This window comes from Ovis canadensis, chromosome 22, assembly GCF_042477335.2.
Source record: "Ovis canadensis isolate MfBH-ARS-UI-01 breed Bighorn chromosome 22, ARS-UI_OviCan_v2, whole genome shotgun sequence".
NCBI classification, from domain to species: domain Eukaryota; kingdom Metazoa; phylum Chordata; class Mammalia; order Artiodactyla; family Bovidae; genus Ovis; species Ovis canadensis.
The window spans coordinates 33,304,272-33,322,816 of NC_091266.1; the positions used below are offsets into that span (position 1 = coordinate 33,304,272).

At 48.0% G+C, this 18,545-nt stretch overlaps 1 protein-coding gene across 2 annotated transcripts in view; it reads right to left on the bottom strand.

Moving 5' to 3' along the window:
* TLL2 (tolloid like 2) overlaps window positions 1-18,545 on the bottom strand; it is a 142,657-nt gene that overhangs the window by 93,634 nt on the left and 30,478 nt on the right. For both annotated transcript variants that reach the window (XM_069566886.1, XM_069566887.1), the window contains exon 2: window positions 11,776-11,886. In XM_069566886.1, coding sequence (XP_069422987.1) covers window positions 11,776-11,886 — 111 coding nt within the window. The remainder of the gene's footprint in view (window positions 1-11,775; window positions 11,887-18,545) is intronic.

Genomic DNA, 18,545 nt, shown 5'->3' on the forward strand with positions numbered 1-18,545 from the left:
AATTCTGCTTAACCTCTGACCCTTGTCCCCACCTTATTCTCTCAGGCCAAGGCTCTGACTTCTTGTCCTCCTTAGTACCCACTTCGCAGAAGAACAAGGGTCCTTGCCTTTCCTTCCCAGCTCCCAGCATGGCACTGGAACCCTCTGTGAGTTCTATTACAGGCCTTTCTGATGCTGTCTGCCTGGCTCTCTGGCCTCACACGAACATTCCTGCCTTCCATCAGGTCTTGGGTCCCAGGCTGGATGCCCAATACCGACTTCTGCCTGATGACAGCTGTCACCCTGGGCCTTCTCTCCAGGTGTGAGTTCTGCCCCCTGGACCTTACCTCCTCTGGGAAGTCAGTAGGGCCCCCAAACCCATGGGGTCTTTTGGTTCTAGGTCCTCCCCCACCTCAGCCTGCCCCATTCCTGCAGTACTGCCAAAGCAGGTCCATAATCCCGCCCATCATTAAAATTCCATCTCCTTAATGGCGGAATAAAAAGTGGATACAGCTGTACCCTTGGTGCTGCGCACAGAAGAGGTTCCCAATTAGCATCTGGTCCTTAAAGGAAGAAGAGAGGGAGTGGAGGGAGAGAGAGGGAAAGGGACTCTTACCAAGAAGACAGCGTTCAGCAGAGCTGTGGGCAGACACAAGGGGAGTGTAAGACATGCCTAAGTCACAGTGCAGCTATAAAGATCAAGTTCTAGACTGTGGGAGCCAAGGCAAATTCTCTCTGGAAGGGAAGGGGTGAAATAGAGCCATCAGCGAGGGGTGGGCTCAGATCCGCAAAGAAAAGAGCTGAGAGGAGCTCTGGAGGAGTGGGAAGAAAGGCTGGCACTTTGTCTCCGGCTTGGAAAAGACCCAAGGACCACACCTAGGGCTCTGTACAAAGGTATCAGTAAAGATTAGCTATTGACCATGTGGCCAAAGGATACCCTCTTCAGCTACTCTTGCAAGGTGATCTGGGCTTGCCCAGCCCGAGAGCACCACCCCTGAGCATGCACCTTTCTTCATTGCTGGATCCCATGCCAGGCACCCACATTCAAACCAACAGTCCTAACCCCAAGTGGCCTGGGGGAGCAGAGGAGCAAGGGGGCCACCATGCAATCCTGAGGCTCCATCTTCAACTCACAAGGGTTTGTCTGCTGCGGTCCCCGTGCCCAGGCTGATGCTGGAACTACAAAGAGAGAGTGCCAAAACCAAAGAGAAGTCACAGCTGTTGACAGTTTGGTGGGCAAAGCAAGGCACACACTGAACATGAACACAGCAACCTGAGACGGCGGGGGCAGGATGGAGAGCAGCTCCATAAGTGCCTAGAACTCACCCTTGTCTTCTATCTTCACCTCTCAAAGGTAGTGGTGGGGAAACCAAGCCTTCACAGCTCAAGGCAACAGGGTTAGTGGTGAAGCCAGCAGCGATTTCTAGAAGCAATGCAGCGTAGAGGCTAAAAGACACCTTTGACATTAGACAAAGTTAAGTCCTAATCTTGGCTCTACCAATAGTTAGTTGTGTGATCAAAGAAAGGTTACACACTTCTCTGAACATTAGCTTACATATGCCACATAGAGCTGTTGTATGAAGATGAAATGAGATCATTTAAGACACTATTTGGAGAAGGAAATAGCAGCCCACTCCAGTATTCTTGCCTGGAAAATCCTGTGGACAGAGGAGCCTGGCAGGTTACAGTCCATGGGGTCACAAAGAGTCGGACGTGACTAAGCGAGTAAACAGCAAGACACAATTAGCGCACCACAAACAGTAGTTATTCTTTTGGCTGTCGCCATCAAAGAAGAACCAACATCTAATCCATTCTCAGATCTTTGTTTGCCCAACTTCATGACCTACAGTTTGACTCAGGTGGACTAGGGAAGGTTTATGTTGGGGATTGATAGAGATTCCCCATGACTGGTGGGATCTAAATCTAAGGATCTGATCAGATGACACTGGTGCAGGCCCAGCTCCAGAAACCCCAGCTGCATGCAGGCAGGGTACTGCAAAGGAAGCGACTTCCAGGCACGTAGGGAGTGTGGAGTCTGGGACACAGAGGTGGGCTGGGAGATGAGAAGGCAGGAGCCAGCATACAGTCATATGGGTATTATTCCTTGGGCACCCACCATTCCTCAGACTCCAGGCTGAGTGCTTTACCTCCCACACTTTCCCATTCCCCCCACTTTTCCACTTTCCAAATAAGGAAGGAATCCCCTAACTCCCCCAGTTAATCAGTACAGAGCCAGGGAGGCCAGCCTGACACCAGCATCCATGCCTTTCTATCCTGCAGCTCTAGGATCCAGTATGTCCACGTGAGAACATCTCTGATAGAGTGGAAACAGACAGGAAAGGGGGACCGTGGACCTGAGTTTTCTAACTTGGAATTCACAGAGTAAACTTCTTAAAACTGCAAACAAAACTGTGTATGTAAGAAGTGCTGAAAATACTCATCAGACTCTCAGAGGGATTTGTGAAGCACAAAATATCAAGTCGAATATAAGGAGAGAAAAAGAAGTCCCCAAGACCTTATTCCCAAGCTCTGGAGGAGACAGTGGAAAGGATGAGTAAGATTGCTCCTGACAGCTTCTTGTTCCTCTAAGCCAGTGGCCCCGGCAAGAGTGATCACCAGATCTCACCCAGATGATGTTTTCTGATGTGAAAGAAGACAGTTTTGAACCCAGCTGTCTCCATCTCAGCAAGCCTAACCTGCCATTCATCCATAAGCTCAGGACACTGTCCTTTCTACAGGATGTCACAGGGAGCCACCACTGCCCCTATTTCTTTCCTGGACGCTGGTTAGTTAGTAGCATGCCCACCACCAATAAAGATTAATGAAAAGCTGAAGCCATGTCTATCCAGCATGGGAAATGTCTCCATGGGAGGACAGTCAGAAAAACCACAGCCTGTTGATGGGACTGCTCAAAGCAACTCCCACTCACAAGTTCTCTCAAGGGCCTCATGGCTAAAAATGTGTCCAGGAACAGAGATATGTTGGGTCCCTTGGAAGGCAGGGCCCAGGAACCCATGTGGTATGTGTGGGTCTCTCATGAGTATGCTTTAGCCTTTTGTGCCTGAATTTAGCCCCTCAATGCTCAATGGCCTCTGCTTCCTCTCTTTTCTCCAGCTTGAAGCACCAGAGCTCAAATACAGAGTTTAAACTGGCTCAAAAGAAGTCAGGATGTGGTTTCATGAGACCCCCTATTTGGAGGAGACTGAGACCAGGTGATAGTAGCACATACCCCTATGAATCACAGGCAAAGTAGGAGAAGGAACTCAAGGAGTTGAAGGCTCTCCGGGGTCCGTCTGTGAGTGATAAGGCCTAAGGAGAGGAGGCAAGTTACCCCAACTTAAGTCTTCGACTCTCTCCAGCTGATTTATTATTTTGAACTCAAATGCCCAAACTATTGGGCTTATGTGGACATCCTACACAGATGGCAGGAGTTAAGAGTAAGATTGGTTCCGTCAAAAGAGATGGACATGGCCCAGTGGCTCAAAAATAGACAAGGCGGGAAACGTCAGCTTCCATCAGAGCCAGTAAGTAATTAAAGCCATTTCCCCTTCCAGAGTCTTCATTACAAAGAGCAAGAAATCAGATCCATTACCCGGATGGAGAGAACTGCAAGATGAGATTTCCTCTCCAAGTTTCTAAACATTTGCAAAGATGAGAATGTTCAACTTCACTTCCTGGATGCTTTAGGACAGAAACAAACAACCAAAGTCCCAAAAAGTCAAGAGCACAGGCCTTCTCTCCACATCTTGTGTGGTTAGGGGGAGAGGTATCCCAGAATTCAGAAATGGGGTGTCAGGCTCTGCACCTCCACATCAGAGAGGATGCAAAAGGATGGGAGAATGTGTGTGTGTCTGCGTGTGTGACTGTGTGTGTGTCCCGCTAAGTACTTCCTTCACGACACAGCTAATCCGATTAGCAGCTTTAGGAAACTCTGCAATGTTAATTCAAGGGCCCCATTCATAGAACAGCTTGGCCCATGCCTGCCCAGAACTCCCATTCTTCTCACTGCACATAAAATGCTCACAGAAGGACGTTCTCTCCCTAAAGAATGCACTCTCGCCTCCTCACCCCCACACACATCCGAGAGGCTGCTGCCACTTCTCATGGCGGGGGCAATGGGACTGTCTGAAAATGGGCAGAACAGTACTCTCTCCGTCTCAGGCACAAAATCAGGCTGATATTAACAGCACTGGCAACCCAGGTGGCCTCTGAAGCCAGCATCTGTGCTGAGTAAAGGGTGTCATGAATCTCCCCAGTCGTGGGGCCCTGGGTAAGCCGTTGGTTGTCCGTGGACCGTCACTTCTTTGTCTGTAGCATGGGGACTTGGAGCAGAGGGCGTAGCCGGGACAGGAGACTGGAAGGCAGGACAGTGGGGGTCTGTACAGACACCATGCCGTAGTGTTTTGCTGGAGGATGAAGAGAGGGAAGGGAATGAGTGTGTGGGCTGTGGATAAAGCATCGAGGACCTGTGGCACCAGATAAGGAATGTTTCTGATAAGGGATGAGGAGCCACAGAAGGATTTTAAAAAGCAGTGCATCAGTTTTCTCGGGCTGCCATGACAAGTTACCACAGAGTCGGCGGCTTACGAACAGGTATCTATTCTTTCCCAGTTCCAAAGGACAGCAGTCTGAAATCACGGGGTTGGCAGGGCTATGCCCCCTCTGCTCTAGGCTCTAGGGGAGAATCTCTCCTCATCTCATCCTAGCTTGTGGTTAAGTGATTAAGTGAAAGTTGCTCAGTCGTGTCCGACTCTTTGCGACTCCATGGACTACACAGTCCATGGAATTCTCCAGGCCAGAATACTGGAGTGGGTAGCCTTTCCCTTCTCCAGGGGATCTTCCCAATCCAGGGATCAAACCCAGGTCTCCCACATTGCAGGCGGATTCTTTACCAGCTGAGCCACCAGGGAAGCCCAAGAATTCTGAAGTGAGTAGCCTATCCCTTCTACAGCGGATTTTCCCAACCCAGGAATCGAACTGGGGTCTCCTGCCTTGCAGGCGGATTCTTTACCAGTTGAGCTACCTCTCCGCAGTCCTTGGTGTCCACTGGCTTGTAGCCACATCGCTCTTCATGTGTTCTTCCTCTCTGTGTCCTTCTGTGTCCTCTCCTCTTCTTATAAAGATTCTAGTCACTGGACTCAGGGCCCCCCCACATCAAGGATGATCTCAAGATGCTTAACTAATTAGATCTGCAGAGACTCTTTTCAAATAAGGTTGTATTCTGGGGTTTGGACAGACACAAATCTAGGGGAACACTATTCAGTCTAGCACATTGGTTGCAAGGTCAAGTCCAGGAAGATCTCTTGGAAGCAGGATGGGGAAGCAGAAACTGGAGGCAGGGAGACGGATCTGATCAGAAATAATTACCAGTAGCCTAGGATCCTAAGTGACCTGCAAGGGGGCTCCCTTCTGGGGACCCAGAGCCCTCAGCGGCTATTTTTGTGGCCAGCCCAGCACACTGAATGGGCTCTCAAACCCACCTAGGTACAAGATCTTGGCTCACTTCCTGGTCCAGAAAGACTCCAGCTCCTTTCCCAGGGCTAGCAAAGGCATGGCTACTTGCGCCCCTGTTGGTTTCCATTCCTTCCTTCTGGCAACACGGCAGACAGGTTGGTACCATGGAGGACACAGCCTGGGGGAGTGGAAGCCTCGGGTTCTAGTTCTGACACTGCAACTGGCTGAATTTGGGACACAGGGCACATCTAGAAAATGAGGCAGACCAGATAATTTCTAGAACAAGGACACTGTTTCATTCAGAAACCAGGAAAGCAGCTCCAAGTTCAAAGGAGAGAGCAGGGAAAGGAGGTATCTGGGGCCACAGTGCATCCCATCCCCCTCCAGGGATTTAGCCCTGTTCCCACCACACCCTCCCCAAAACTCAGGGGTAATTACCCAAACTTGGAAATGAGATAACCGATATCTAAGAATACATCCTTTCACACATTTGGAAGTACAAAGAGCGGATAAAGGTGTGGTTCCTTTAAAAATTTTTTTTTTTACCAAAGCAAACGTTTAAAGATCTATGCACAGTGTTGTTCACAGTAGCAATGTCTCTAATAGAAAACAACAACAACAAAATATTACAGAAAAGAAGAAAAACAACCATCATGTCCTTCTGTATAGATTAATTTGATAAATGGTGGCAGAGTTGTACATGAAATGTGATCAACCTCAAAATACCACATTAAAAGATGTCCATGGTATGGTGTTAAAGATGCAGGTTACACAGAGGGTGTTCAGAGAAATTCCTTTTATGTTTAAAAAATATCCACACATGACCTGAGTGCAGTAAGGCTGGAAGGGATCCAGCAAACAGATCATGATGGGGACCCCTGGGGCTGGGATAAAAAGGGATTTTCACTTTATACTTTTTACAGTTTTGAGCTATTGGACTTTTTTTTTTTTAACAACCAGTGGTATTAGTTTAATCAGCAAAAACAATTTAAAATATTCCCATTATGAAAATAAAATAACTGTTTTAGATAGATGCAAAGTCCTATAGGCCCTCAGAGAAAAGTAATCAAGATAAAAATAACCTTGCACAAAAACACACCAGAAAAAACTATATATCTCTAGCTTGGGAAGGAGGAAATATCAGGAAGGTTTATGCTTCAAAGGCCTCATGCCCGAGCCCCCAAAGTTCCCTCCTGCACATAACAAATGTCCATCATCCTCTACTTTGACCTTGAACCCACCTAGGTCAGTGTTCTTTCTACAAATACTACTACTAACTATGAGGAAGAACAGGAAGGGTTGATATTTACTAAGCATTTCTTATGTGCCAGGCACTGTGCTCAGCACTTGTATTCTTTCCTTTGGTCCTCACAACATCACTCCAAGGTAAGGATTATTACTCTACCCATTTAACAGATGAAGATACTGAGGCCCAGCTCATGGATTCAAGCCCAGACAGTCTGAGGTCTAAGATGGTGATGGTGACCAGTGCTTTGACTACACTCCTGAGAGCAATGTCTTGTGGGAGCTTTTCACCCTTAAGGCCCCTGGGAGATCATTCAGGGCCTGCCAGTCTCCAACCACCTCTTCCTTCTCCTCTCTCCAACCTTCTAGATACAAAAGTGCTGGGCCACCTCTGGGGGATCCAAAGTCGAATCTGTGTGGACTCTGTTCCCTCTCAGCTCACAGGGGAGAAGGAACAAGAAGACAGATACTCAGGGTTTTAGAGCATGAGGCTCACCACGGTAGCCTTAGGAGAGCACCATGAAGGAGTCAGCAGCAGGGCTGCTAGGCTGCCCTTCCCTGCACATCCTTGAGGCAACCTCCCAGACAGGCAGCTCTCGGCAGCTGCTCATTCAGCTGGCATGGTGGCTGGCCACAGCCCAGCCTCTCTTTGAGGTCTTTTACTTACATTTGCAAGCCTGGGTCCCATGCTGTGCCATGGCAGGTGCCCCAAGGACAGCAGGAGGACTGCCGATAGGAGCCACCCTGAGCATTCGTGACGCTGCTGCTGGGCAGGTCTGGAGGGATGAGTGGGGTCCCCAAGTTGGAAAGACCAAGACCCAGAGGTCTCCCTGGGTCCTGCTTGATTACCTCCACCTGCTTTCCAAACCAACATGTACCCACACAGCTGTATTGGTGCAACCACTTGGGAAACCTGACTGCATCCACTAATAACTTACAAATACCCTGCGACCTAGCAATTCCACTCCTGGTACATAAACAGAAATGAGTGCTTATGTCCACCGAAAGGTAGATACAAGACTGTGAGTAGTAGTTTCAGTTATCATATCCCTAAACTGTCAAATGTCCAAATGGCTCTCAATGGAATAATGAATAAACTAGGGTATTTTCATGCAGGAGAACACAACACAAGAACCCAAGAGGACAAACCAGAGTTTCACACACAACATGGGGGAAATTCCACAGTCACAAAACTGAGGAGGAGAAGACATAAGCAACACATGCTGCATGGGTCCATTCATGTCGGTAAAATGCATCCGTGTGGAGAGAGGTCAGACGAACGGCTGCCGTGGGGCGGGTGCTGGCTGGGAGGGGGCGTGAGAGGGAGTCTCAGGGTTCTGGAAATATTCCATCCCTTGGTCTGGGTGGTGGCCACATGGACTGGACACAGAAAAGTACATCATACTGCATGTCTGAGCTATGTGAAGTTCACTAATTTTTTTGTGTGTGTTGCACGGCTCCCTGACCAGGGACTGAACCCAGGCCATAGCAAGGTTCACTAGTTTTAAGTACTAAAATAATATAACAAAAGCGAAGTGAGTGTAAGTCGCTCACTTGTGTCCAAGTCTTTGCAACCCCATGGACTATACAGTCCGTGGAATTCTCCAGACCAGAATACTGGAGTAGGTAGCCGTTCCCTACTCAGGGGATCTTCCCAACCCAGGGATCAAACCCAGGTCTCCCATATTGCAGGTGGATTCTTTACCAGCTGAGCCACAAGGGAACCCAAAGAATACTGGAGTGGGTAACCTATCCCTTCTCCAGCAGATCTTCCTGACCCAGGAATTGAACCAGGGTCTCCTGCATTGCAGGTGGATTCTTTACAAGCTGAGCTACCAGGGAAGCCCAATATAGCAAAAAAGGAAAATTTTAAAAATCAATCACACAAAACTTACAACCTGATCAACTTCTCTAGGACACCAGAGAGAATCTGGTGGGGGTGGGGGGGCGGGGATGGGGGCATATATGATGAGCTGGAATGATAGAATTATGAAGAGATTCTTCCTTTGGTTGGAGCTCAATTATGATGCAATTTACACACCATGTAAATAACGTTGTGAGAAATAATTTGGATTCCGAAATCCCATTTAAAATTCAAATGGACTTTTCAAACTATACAGGAGAGGTCCTTCAGATCCAAAGAAGTGATAATCATAAAGCCAGACAACAAAAGAAGCTCATTCCTCCCTTCTCCCGGCCACTGGCAATGAGGACCTCTGACCTCCTGACAACCTTTGCCCTCTTGCCTTCCTCTCAGCCCTACGTCCTGTGTGGAGCTTAGCCTAGTTCTTGTAGCTGCTCATGTTCCCCATGAGCCATGGCAGTTGCCCCCACTCTGCTGAGCACAGTCCTACCACCCCCCCACATAAAGAGGGAGCAGACCGTGGACAAGAAGGGAGCTTATCACCAGTTCAGCGGAGGCTGCCATCCCATTTCCCACCCCAAGAACGACCCCTCCCTCAGTGTGCAATGTCCTTCTCTACGCTTCGACTCCTTCTCCAGTCTGGGAATCCTGTCCACCTCCCCAGGACCCCCTCCTCTGGGAAGCCTTTCTGACTCCCCCACGCTAGCAATGGTACCAGCCCTTCTCGGTGCCCCTACTCCCCCTGTGCTTCCTGGGACCTCTCCCTCTCACTCTTCATCCATTTTGCATCTATTTCCTCGAGCTGGTGAACCCTTAAGAGACACCCCAGTCTATACCGTCTCAGAATTTGGCACTAGACCTGGCACAAAATGAACACTCAGTTAATAATTGAGTGAGTGAGCGAATGAGTGAATTGGGACCACACCCAGCAATATGAATACAGTGTATTCTCCTTCCCTCCCAAATGAATACAGATCCCAGGGCCTTTTGTGCCAGGAGATGCTGAAATGGAGAATTGGTAAATTAGTTCTAGTGGAATCTTTGAGCTGTGCAAGGCATTCAGGGGTGGGGGGCTTTGGGGGTGTTCTTGAATGCCACCAAGTTCATCAGCAGAGGGGAAGGGGTGGCCCTGACAAGCCCTCTTCCACCGTCACCACCAGCGAGCAGCACGGTGAGGCTGCCCAAGCATCCAGTCAGGAACCCAGCAACCTCAGGGCTGCAGATGGGATGCTGAGAGCAGTGGGAGAGGGGACTCCATCAAGCTCACTGAGCCACAGATGAGCAAGTTACATTTCCGTTCAGAAACATTGGGCAGGGCCCCTGCAGCCCACAGAGGAAAGCCCCAGCTCTCTGGGGTCATAGACACTGGGCACCAAGGGAGTTGCTTCCACTCTGGGCACATTGCCACTCACCCCGTCAACAGGCACCTTGATCATCTACCCCAACTTCTCCAGGTGCATCTACCTTCAATAGCTCCCCAAAGAGCCACCCTCCAGTGACCCACAGCTCCCTCTGTTCCTTAAGTCAGCCCCTGTCTCTGCACACAGTCTCTCCTCTGGCTGAAATGTCTCTTCTTGATTCTTCACCTAAGGAACTCCTATTCATCCTTCAAGACACAAGACCATTCCCATGATGACTTTCTTGGCCCCACTGCTCTTGATTCGTTGTAACCCTAGCCCTGAGGAACGACAGTTTATCTATCTACGCTTCAGTTTCATTCCACTGGACTGGGTGTCTTAGTGATTACATCTGTCATTGCCTAAGAACATGCCACGTTCCAGGCACCAGGTTAGCCCATTCCTTTCAGAGTGCTACTGCTGCTGCTGCTAAGTCACTTTAGTCGTGTCCGACTCTGTGCGACCCACTAGATGGCAGCCCCACTAGGCTCCCCTGTCCCTGGGATTCTCCAGGCAAGAACACTGGAGTGGGGTGCCACCTCCTTCTCCAATGCATGAAAGTGAAAGTGAAGTCGCTCAGTCGTGTCCGACCCTCAGCGACCCCATGGACCCCAGCCCACCAGGCTCCTCCATCCATGGGATTTTCCAGGCAAGAGTACTGGAGTGGGGTGCCATTGCCTTCTCCGTCCTTTCAGAGTAAATCCTCCCAACCCCTACTGACGGGTATGCTGGTTTCATCCTCATTTTAGAGACAGGAAGACTGAACTTTGAGATGTTAGTGGGCTCAGCCAGGTCTAAACTCTGTCTGCCTGGTATGAAAGCTCTCCTTGAAGGCGGAGGCCACATGCCCTTCCTCTTTCTCTTACCAGCACTGCATTAGACCCATGAGAGGTGCTAAAAAGGCAAGCATCCAGTATTATAATACAGTAGAGTATCATCGGTTATGCAAGAGGAATGCTCTGGAGATCTGCTGTATCACATCGTGCTTGTAGTTTCCAGTATTGCGTTGTACATTTAACATTTCGTTAAGACCACAGATCTCAAGTTAAGTGTTCTTACCACAATTTTTTAAAGCCTCAAAAGAAAGGAAGGGAGAGTGGGTAGAGGGGTCACAGGTGGGAGAGAAAGTGTAGCATCTGGCACACAGGAGCCTTGCTCACTGTCAGCCACACAGGCTATCATCTTCCACAATGCAGCCCCCTGGGCTTCTTTCTGAGACTGGAGATTCCACAGAGGGGAGGCGTCTGAGTACAGTGGGCAGGGAGGTGAGGAGAACTCAGAAACCAGTCTCATTACTGCTTACCCCAAGGTGAAGGCATGGAAGGAGGGTGGGAGAGGTGTTGTCGAAGCGTTATACGCCTCATCAGTGTTTCCTGGCCCGGGGGGGGGGGGGGGTGGATTTCCACCTGGTTTGTAGGCCAAGCAAATACAGAAGACCCTTGCTCCCTCACCATCTCCCCCAACAAGCATCTTCCCACTACTAATCAGCATCAGCATCACCACCACATGCCTTCAGTGGAACCTCTCCAGGAATTCTCTCCATTTGTGAAGCGCTAGACCCTGAGGCCAGAGTCCTGAGAACCTATGTTGAGTTCAGGTCTCTGAGCTCAGGGTTGAACCTTTGGATAAAGAGGCAAATGGAGGTTTTCTTAGAGGGACAGGAAAACTTCAGCTTCCCAGCCTGCAATGGAGAAGGTGTGGCCCCTCTGATTTTCCATTGACAGGTGGGCCATGGACCAACAGGCCAAATACCAATGATCTGTGGTCCACGCCTACCCGTGTCCGAACCCCCGGCCCTTCCCTCCAGGGCAGGGGCGGAGGGAACACCGTACTTACCTGTGCTGTGCCCCATGTCCTCCGCTGACTGCTTGACCCAGTCATGGGCTTTGTCGATGTGAAATAACTTCAGGTCCTCTTCATCTAAGGCAATGTCTCCCCAAAAGACAGCTGGGAAGGAAAAACAGAAGTGTATCAATTTAAGCTGGAGATCAAAGAATGAATTTACTAGTGGCCCAGAGGGTATTGGAAGCTAAGTAGCAAACTCTAGAAAAGATAGTCCATCCAATCAAATTTCTCCCTGAGCCTAAGAGATAGGACTGGTAGAGAGAAAACAACAGATCTGTGCACGAAAGCCACAGGGCTGGGGCCAACTGCACTGAAGATTAAAGGCCTAGGTCAGGAAAATGCAAAACTGGAGTGAAATATTGTCTCACATCTGTTAGAATGGCTGTTGTCAAAAACACTAGAAAGGGAAGTATTGGATAGGATGTGGAGAAAAAGAAACCTTTGTGGGGACTTCCCTGGTGGTCCAGTGGCTAAGACTCTGAGCTCCCAGTGCAGGGGTCCTGGGTTTGATCCCTGGTCAGGGAGATAGATCCCACATGCTACCAGTAAGACCCAGCACAGCCAAATAAATAAATATTTTTTTAAAAAAGAAACATTTGTGCACTGTTGGTGGGAATGTAAATTGGTACAGCTCCTATGGAACACAAGCTTTCCTGGTGGCTCAGTGGTAAAGAACCCACCTTCCAATGCTGAGGACACAGGTTCAATCCCTGGGTCAGGAAGATTCTCTGGAGAAAGAAATGCCAACCCACTCCAGTATGCTTGCCTGGGAAATCCCACTGAAAAAGGAGCCTGGCAGGCTACAGTCTATGGGGTTGCAAAAGAATCCGATATGACTTAGTGACTAAACAACAAAAACTATGGAAAACAATCTGGCGGTTTCCCCCAAAAATGAAAAATAGAACTACTATGTGACCTAGCGGTTCCACTTCTGAGTGGAAGTGGAACGGTTCCACTTATCTAAAGAAAATGAAAACACTGATTTGAAACAATATCTGTATCTCCATGTTCACTGCAGCACCATTTACAATTGCCAAGATACGGAAACGTGTCAGCCATGAAAAAAGAACAAAATCTTGCCAGCTGCAACAACATGGATGGATGTGGAGGGCATTAGGCTAAGTGAAATGAGTCAGAGAAAGACAAACATCACATGAGATCACATGATCTCATTTACATGCAGAATATATATATTCCACATGAAAGCTTATATGTATATATACATAAACATGGTTGCCAGAGGCAGGGAGTGGGGTAGGTGTGGGAGAAATAGGTAAATTATTTTTATTGTTTTTATTTTGTTGTTGTTTAAATAAGTTGAATTAAGAGAAGAATCTAGCAGTCCATAGTGGGAATGAAAAGGAATGGAGAGAAGCTGGGAAATCAGGAACTTAGGGAGTTGAAAGAGCCAACCTGTTCTTATCACTAAACAGTAAAAGAAAAACTGAGGCCTTTAAGTAACAAAGACTGATTAAAACTCAGGCTCATGGTGTAGAGAATTGGGAACCCTCATTCAATGCCAGCAGGGATATAAAATGGTATACTCCCTATGGAAGGTTTTTGGCATTTTCCTACAAAGTTAAATTTATCACAAGACCTAGCAACTTCACTCCTAGAGATGTCCACAAAGGAGATGAAAACATAGGTCCACATAAAGACATGTACTCAAATGCTAACAGCAGCTTATTAACGTGCTGTGCTGTGCTTAGTCGCACAGCTGCGCCCAACTCTTTGCAACCTCATGGACTGCAGTCCGCCAGGCTCTAGGAGCCTTATTAATAATTGCCCCAAACTTGAACACAACCTAAATGTCTATCAACTGTTGAATGGATAAACAAAATGTGCTCTATCTATATGATGGAAAAATATCTAGCAATTAAAAAGAACAAACTTAAAAAAAAAAAGAAGTCTTGACACACACTACAATACGTGATTCTAAAAAAATCATGCTAAGTGAAAGAAACCAGATGCAGAAGACTACATCTTATACGATTCCATTTATATGAAGCATCTAGAAAGGCAAGTTTATACAGCTAGAAAGAACAGTGATTGCTTATGGCTGGGGGTGTGGATGAGATCAGACTATAAGCTGTCATGAAGGAATTTTTCCAGGTAGTAGAAATGTTCTAAAATTGGACTGTGGTGATGGTTTGCACAACTACCGATTTGCTTAACTCTGTGAAATTTACACTTCTTTTCATCTTGTTGAAAGGTGTAACAAAGTTGGCTCAGCCAAAGATGGCTTGCAGCTGAGGGTCCTGAGCCCCTCCCACCCTTCTGAAGATTTAGCCCAAGTTTTTCCTCAAAGGAAAAACATCCTTGTCAATGATGCATTCACTGCGTAGTCAGGAGCACTCGTCACATTCTGAGAGCAGACAGAGAAGCAAGAAGGCAGAAGGCAAAGGGAGGAAATTACAGGACCTGAGGACTTCAACAACCCAAGGAAGCAGCTCGACGATGTTCAAGCTTTTGTGCCCACATATCCCCCAAATAATTTTTCAAATATTTTATTTATTTATTATTTTTTGACTGTGCTAGGTCTTGGTTGGGGCATGTGGGATCTAATTCCCTGACCAGGTATCAAATCCAGGCCCCTTGCGTTGGGAGCATGTAGTCTTAGCTGCTGGACCAGAGGGAAATCCCCAAAATAATTTTTAAAAGCCACATATCCTTATGTATATTGTGAGCCTAACATTTAAGATTTTCCCCCATGAGTTTAAATACATTTTAAATTTTGTTCACAAGAAGTAAAAAAAATAGTGAACATTTTATATGATGAAGATTGACTATAATTATAATAAATGTTTCAGAATGTGCCATCTTATAGAATAGCACAAGCTACATCAGAAAGGAAACAAGGAAATATTCATCTTGGGTTATCCACATATCTTGAAATAATGAAAGTCCAGAAACCATTTCAGTTATACTTAAAAGAATCACTGTAGTTAACTCTATTTCAGTTGTTTTGAATTCAAAACATTCCACTAAGCACCATGCATCCCCCTAAACAGAAATTCATACAGATAGGAAAAGACAGGAGAATGCCAGATCGAAAGTGCCTGTTGTTTTTAGTTGTGTTCACCTCTTTGCGACCCCTGGATGGTAGCCTGTCGGGCTCCTCTGTCCATGGGACTCTCCAGGCAAGAATACTGGAGTGGGCTGCCATTTCCTTTTCCAAGATACCTCATCATCAGAGAAGGCTGCTCTGTGACCAGTCATTTCTCATTTTCCCTTTAGTGCTCAGAGGCTTTTGTACCCCAGGATGAGTGACAAGTGACGCTTTCTTCGGTAAAGCTGGGGAGGGACCACCATGACCAGGGCATCCTCCAGCAGTTTTAATACAGAATCTTGTGTGGAAGCTTTAGGATCTGGATATTCATTCCCTTAAATTCTCTGCACAGTGCACCCCTTGCTAAGTCTCTGGTACCCCTGCACATACCAGTTTGCAAACCAGAGAGTAACAGAGGTCAGGGCAAGGGAGCTTCCTAAGCCAGAGGGCTGCCGAGAAACGCCTCCTGGGCTTCCTCAGCCCGCCTTGGTCTCCATCTGGTTTCCAGCCCTTCAATGTCCAGCACGCAGGAGTCCTCCTGCTTCAAAGGGAAGGAGTCCCAGGCTGCTTCCCACATAAGGAATTCTTCCTGAAAGCACTTTCAGCCTGCATGTGTTATATTGTTCACCTGGGGAGGTAGGTTGATTAAAAACATGTAATTTTAAGCCAGAGGAATCCTGGGTATGGCCATTTGATAGCTGTGTGACCTTCAACAAATCATTTGACCTCGCTGAGCCTCGGTTTCCTCATCTTGAAATAGAATTACCTGCCTTGCAGAGTTGGCAAGAACTAAATGAAGTAAGTGTGTTAATTTAAACACTCAGTACGACAGGTCCTGGCCCTGAGGGAGCATTCAGTGAAGAGTCATGTCACTGTAATTTTCACTGGGTTCTCTGTCTTTCTCCTACTCTGCTCTGTCTTCATCCAGAAGCCCCTGCCCTGTGAAGCTCACTCAGCTCCCAACAGCCATATCTCTGCATGAAAGTATTCCTCCGAGTCCTGAAACATGCCAGCCTCTCTCTGTGTTCCTTTAGGAAAAACAGTCCCAACCAGACCACAGGAGCTAAATTTTGTCTGGGCATCTACCTAACAAATATTTACTGAGCCCACAAATGCAAGGGTGGGGGTAGACGAAGTGAAGCTGGGGGTGTGGGGAAGAATAGTATGTTCTATAATGCTTTACAATTAATATTGGATTGTCCATATGCAGTAATTCTTGACCTTGCTCCTTCCCATTTTATAGATGAAGAAACTGAAATTCCCAGAAGAGAATGACTTGTTTGGGGTCACACAGCCAGTGAGTGGCAGAGCCAGAACAACCAAACCCGGGCTTTTTTCAGTTCCCACGTTTCCTTCCTCAGCTTCCTGTTCTACCAGATTCCAAGTGCCTTGAGGACAGACTCCAGTTGTACACATATTTCATATAGCAAATCTCATTTTATATACACTGAGAGAAGTCATCATACAGATGCTCTGGCTAAGAGTGGAAGTACTGAATGAGACAAACTGTCCAAGCTGTGCCTGTGTAACTGTGAACAAATAACCTCTCTTGAATCTCAGTTTCCTCATCTTTCACATGAGAATAAATAATTATAATAGCTTCCCCACAAGGTTGTTGTGAGCATCAAGTGAGATACGGTGAGTAAAGTTGAAACCAGGCACCACTGGGTAAATATCAGATTGCTCAGCTGAGCTGCACCTCCCAGACATGGAGATCCTCAGCAATGGTTCCCATTAATGGTGATGGACAGTGAGATCAAGAGAGGCTGTAACAAGTATGACCTCTCCCATGCCCGCAAGGGGGTCACTGACTTACCGCTAGCATCCAGCCCAGGGCAGCCCTTACTCACAGCCCCGCAGAAGGGGCTGGCCCAGCCTGCCCCTGGGAGCACACACTGGGAAGGCCACAGGGTCTGCCACTGGACTGTCCATCTCAGGACCCAGAGAGCCCCCTCTCACACCAGCCTAGCCTCCTCTCCTGTGGTTCTGGAGGGTTCCAGACACCACATCTGATCTCACACACTGCCCTTTTGTCTAACGGATACTGTCTTGGAATCTTAAAGGCAGCTCCTTTGTCCCTCAAGGAGATCAAACCAGTCCATCCTAAAGGAAATCAGTCATGAATATTCACTGGAAGGACTGATGCTGAAGCTGAAACTCCAATACTTTGGCCATCTGATGTGAAGAACTGACTCCTTCTCCTTAGAAAAGACCTGATGCTGGGAAGGATTGAGGGCAGGAGGAGAAGGGGGCAACAGAGGATGAGATGGTTGGATGGCATCACCAATTCGACGGTCTTGAATTTGAGCAAGCTCCAGGAGTTGATGATGGACAGGGAAGCCTGGCATGCTGCAGCCCATGGGGTCGTAAAGAGTCAGACACGACTGAGCGACTGAAACTTGTCCCTCAAAGACACAGTTCGAGAAGGCTGCTGCCTGTGACCTAGATGCTTCTCCTAGAATGATTCACCAGCACTGCACTGGTCTCTGAAAGCTCCCCAATATCAGGCTTCAGACCAGAGTAACTGGTACCCCAGAACAGAGGTCCAGAATCAGGTTGTCATCTCCCCTACCCTGATCCCATTCCATAGACACGAGCGTGTTGTGGAGAGAGCCTGAGTGATTTGTTCAAGGTCCCTGAGCAAGGCTTTTCGCAGAGCCAAGGCTCCAGTCCAGGATGCTTCTCATCATGCTATCATCTGAACTAGTTCAGCAGAATCTGTCCACATGCATCTGGGAGCCAAGAGTGAAAATCCCAGTGCCAAAGGGGGAAGGCATGGGCTCTGGATATTCAAAATAAGCCTGAGGCAACAGTGGGGAGCCATCACCCCAGACTCCAACAGCAACGTGCATGCTCCTCTGCACCTAGTTCCTTCAACGATCTCAACCAGTGCCCCATAGGAGAACATAAGAATGCTCGGGAGTCAGCTTGGTTGGCACTCTGGGATTCCGCAGAGGTCACACCTTCATGTCAACACAGTTATTTACTGTGGCTTTATGGCTCCTCCTCCAGCAGAAAGGCATGATAAAGAGCAGACTGAGGAAGGCAGGATGGAAACATTTACTGAGCCAAGCACACAGGACGGGCTCTGCTTGCAAGAGAAGGACGCCACCGGAGCCTCCTGCCAGGCTCCCATCCTCAGAGGAGGGCTCCATCTGACTGCAGGGACTCTGACGGCTGCATCCATGGAGTTTCAGAGGGAGTCCATTGCTGAAATAGCCTCTCCTCTCAACTAGACAGAGCCTTTGTCTCCTGGTTTTTTCCAAGACAACTTGCGGGTCTCTCTTGAATGGACTGGAGAGTCCTCTTGTTCCAGAAGAGTCGCAGGACGTTCTACCACATCTGAGTTGCCATGAGTCCTAAGGCCAGGCCATTCTACTAGAACTTCTCCTCTACAGTCTCATCACGTTCAGTCACTCAGTCATGTCCAACTCTTCGTGACCCCATGGAGTAGCTCCCCAGGCTCCTCTGTCCATGGGATTTCCCAGGCAAGAATACTGGAGTAGGTTGCCATTTCCTTCTCCATGGGATCTTCCTGACCCAGGGATTGAACCCTCGTTTTCTGCATTGGCAGGCAGATTCTTTATCATCTGAGCCAGCAGGGGTCTCATCACAACAGAATTTAATTAACTTCTATCTTCGAAGTTTCATGAAGGCGAGGACTGTCTGCCTGTCCTGTAGGTCCATCCTCAGCACAGAGAGCAGGAAACAT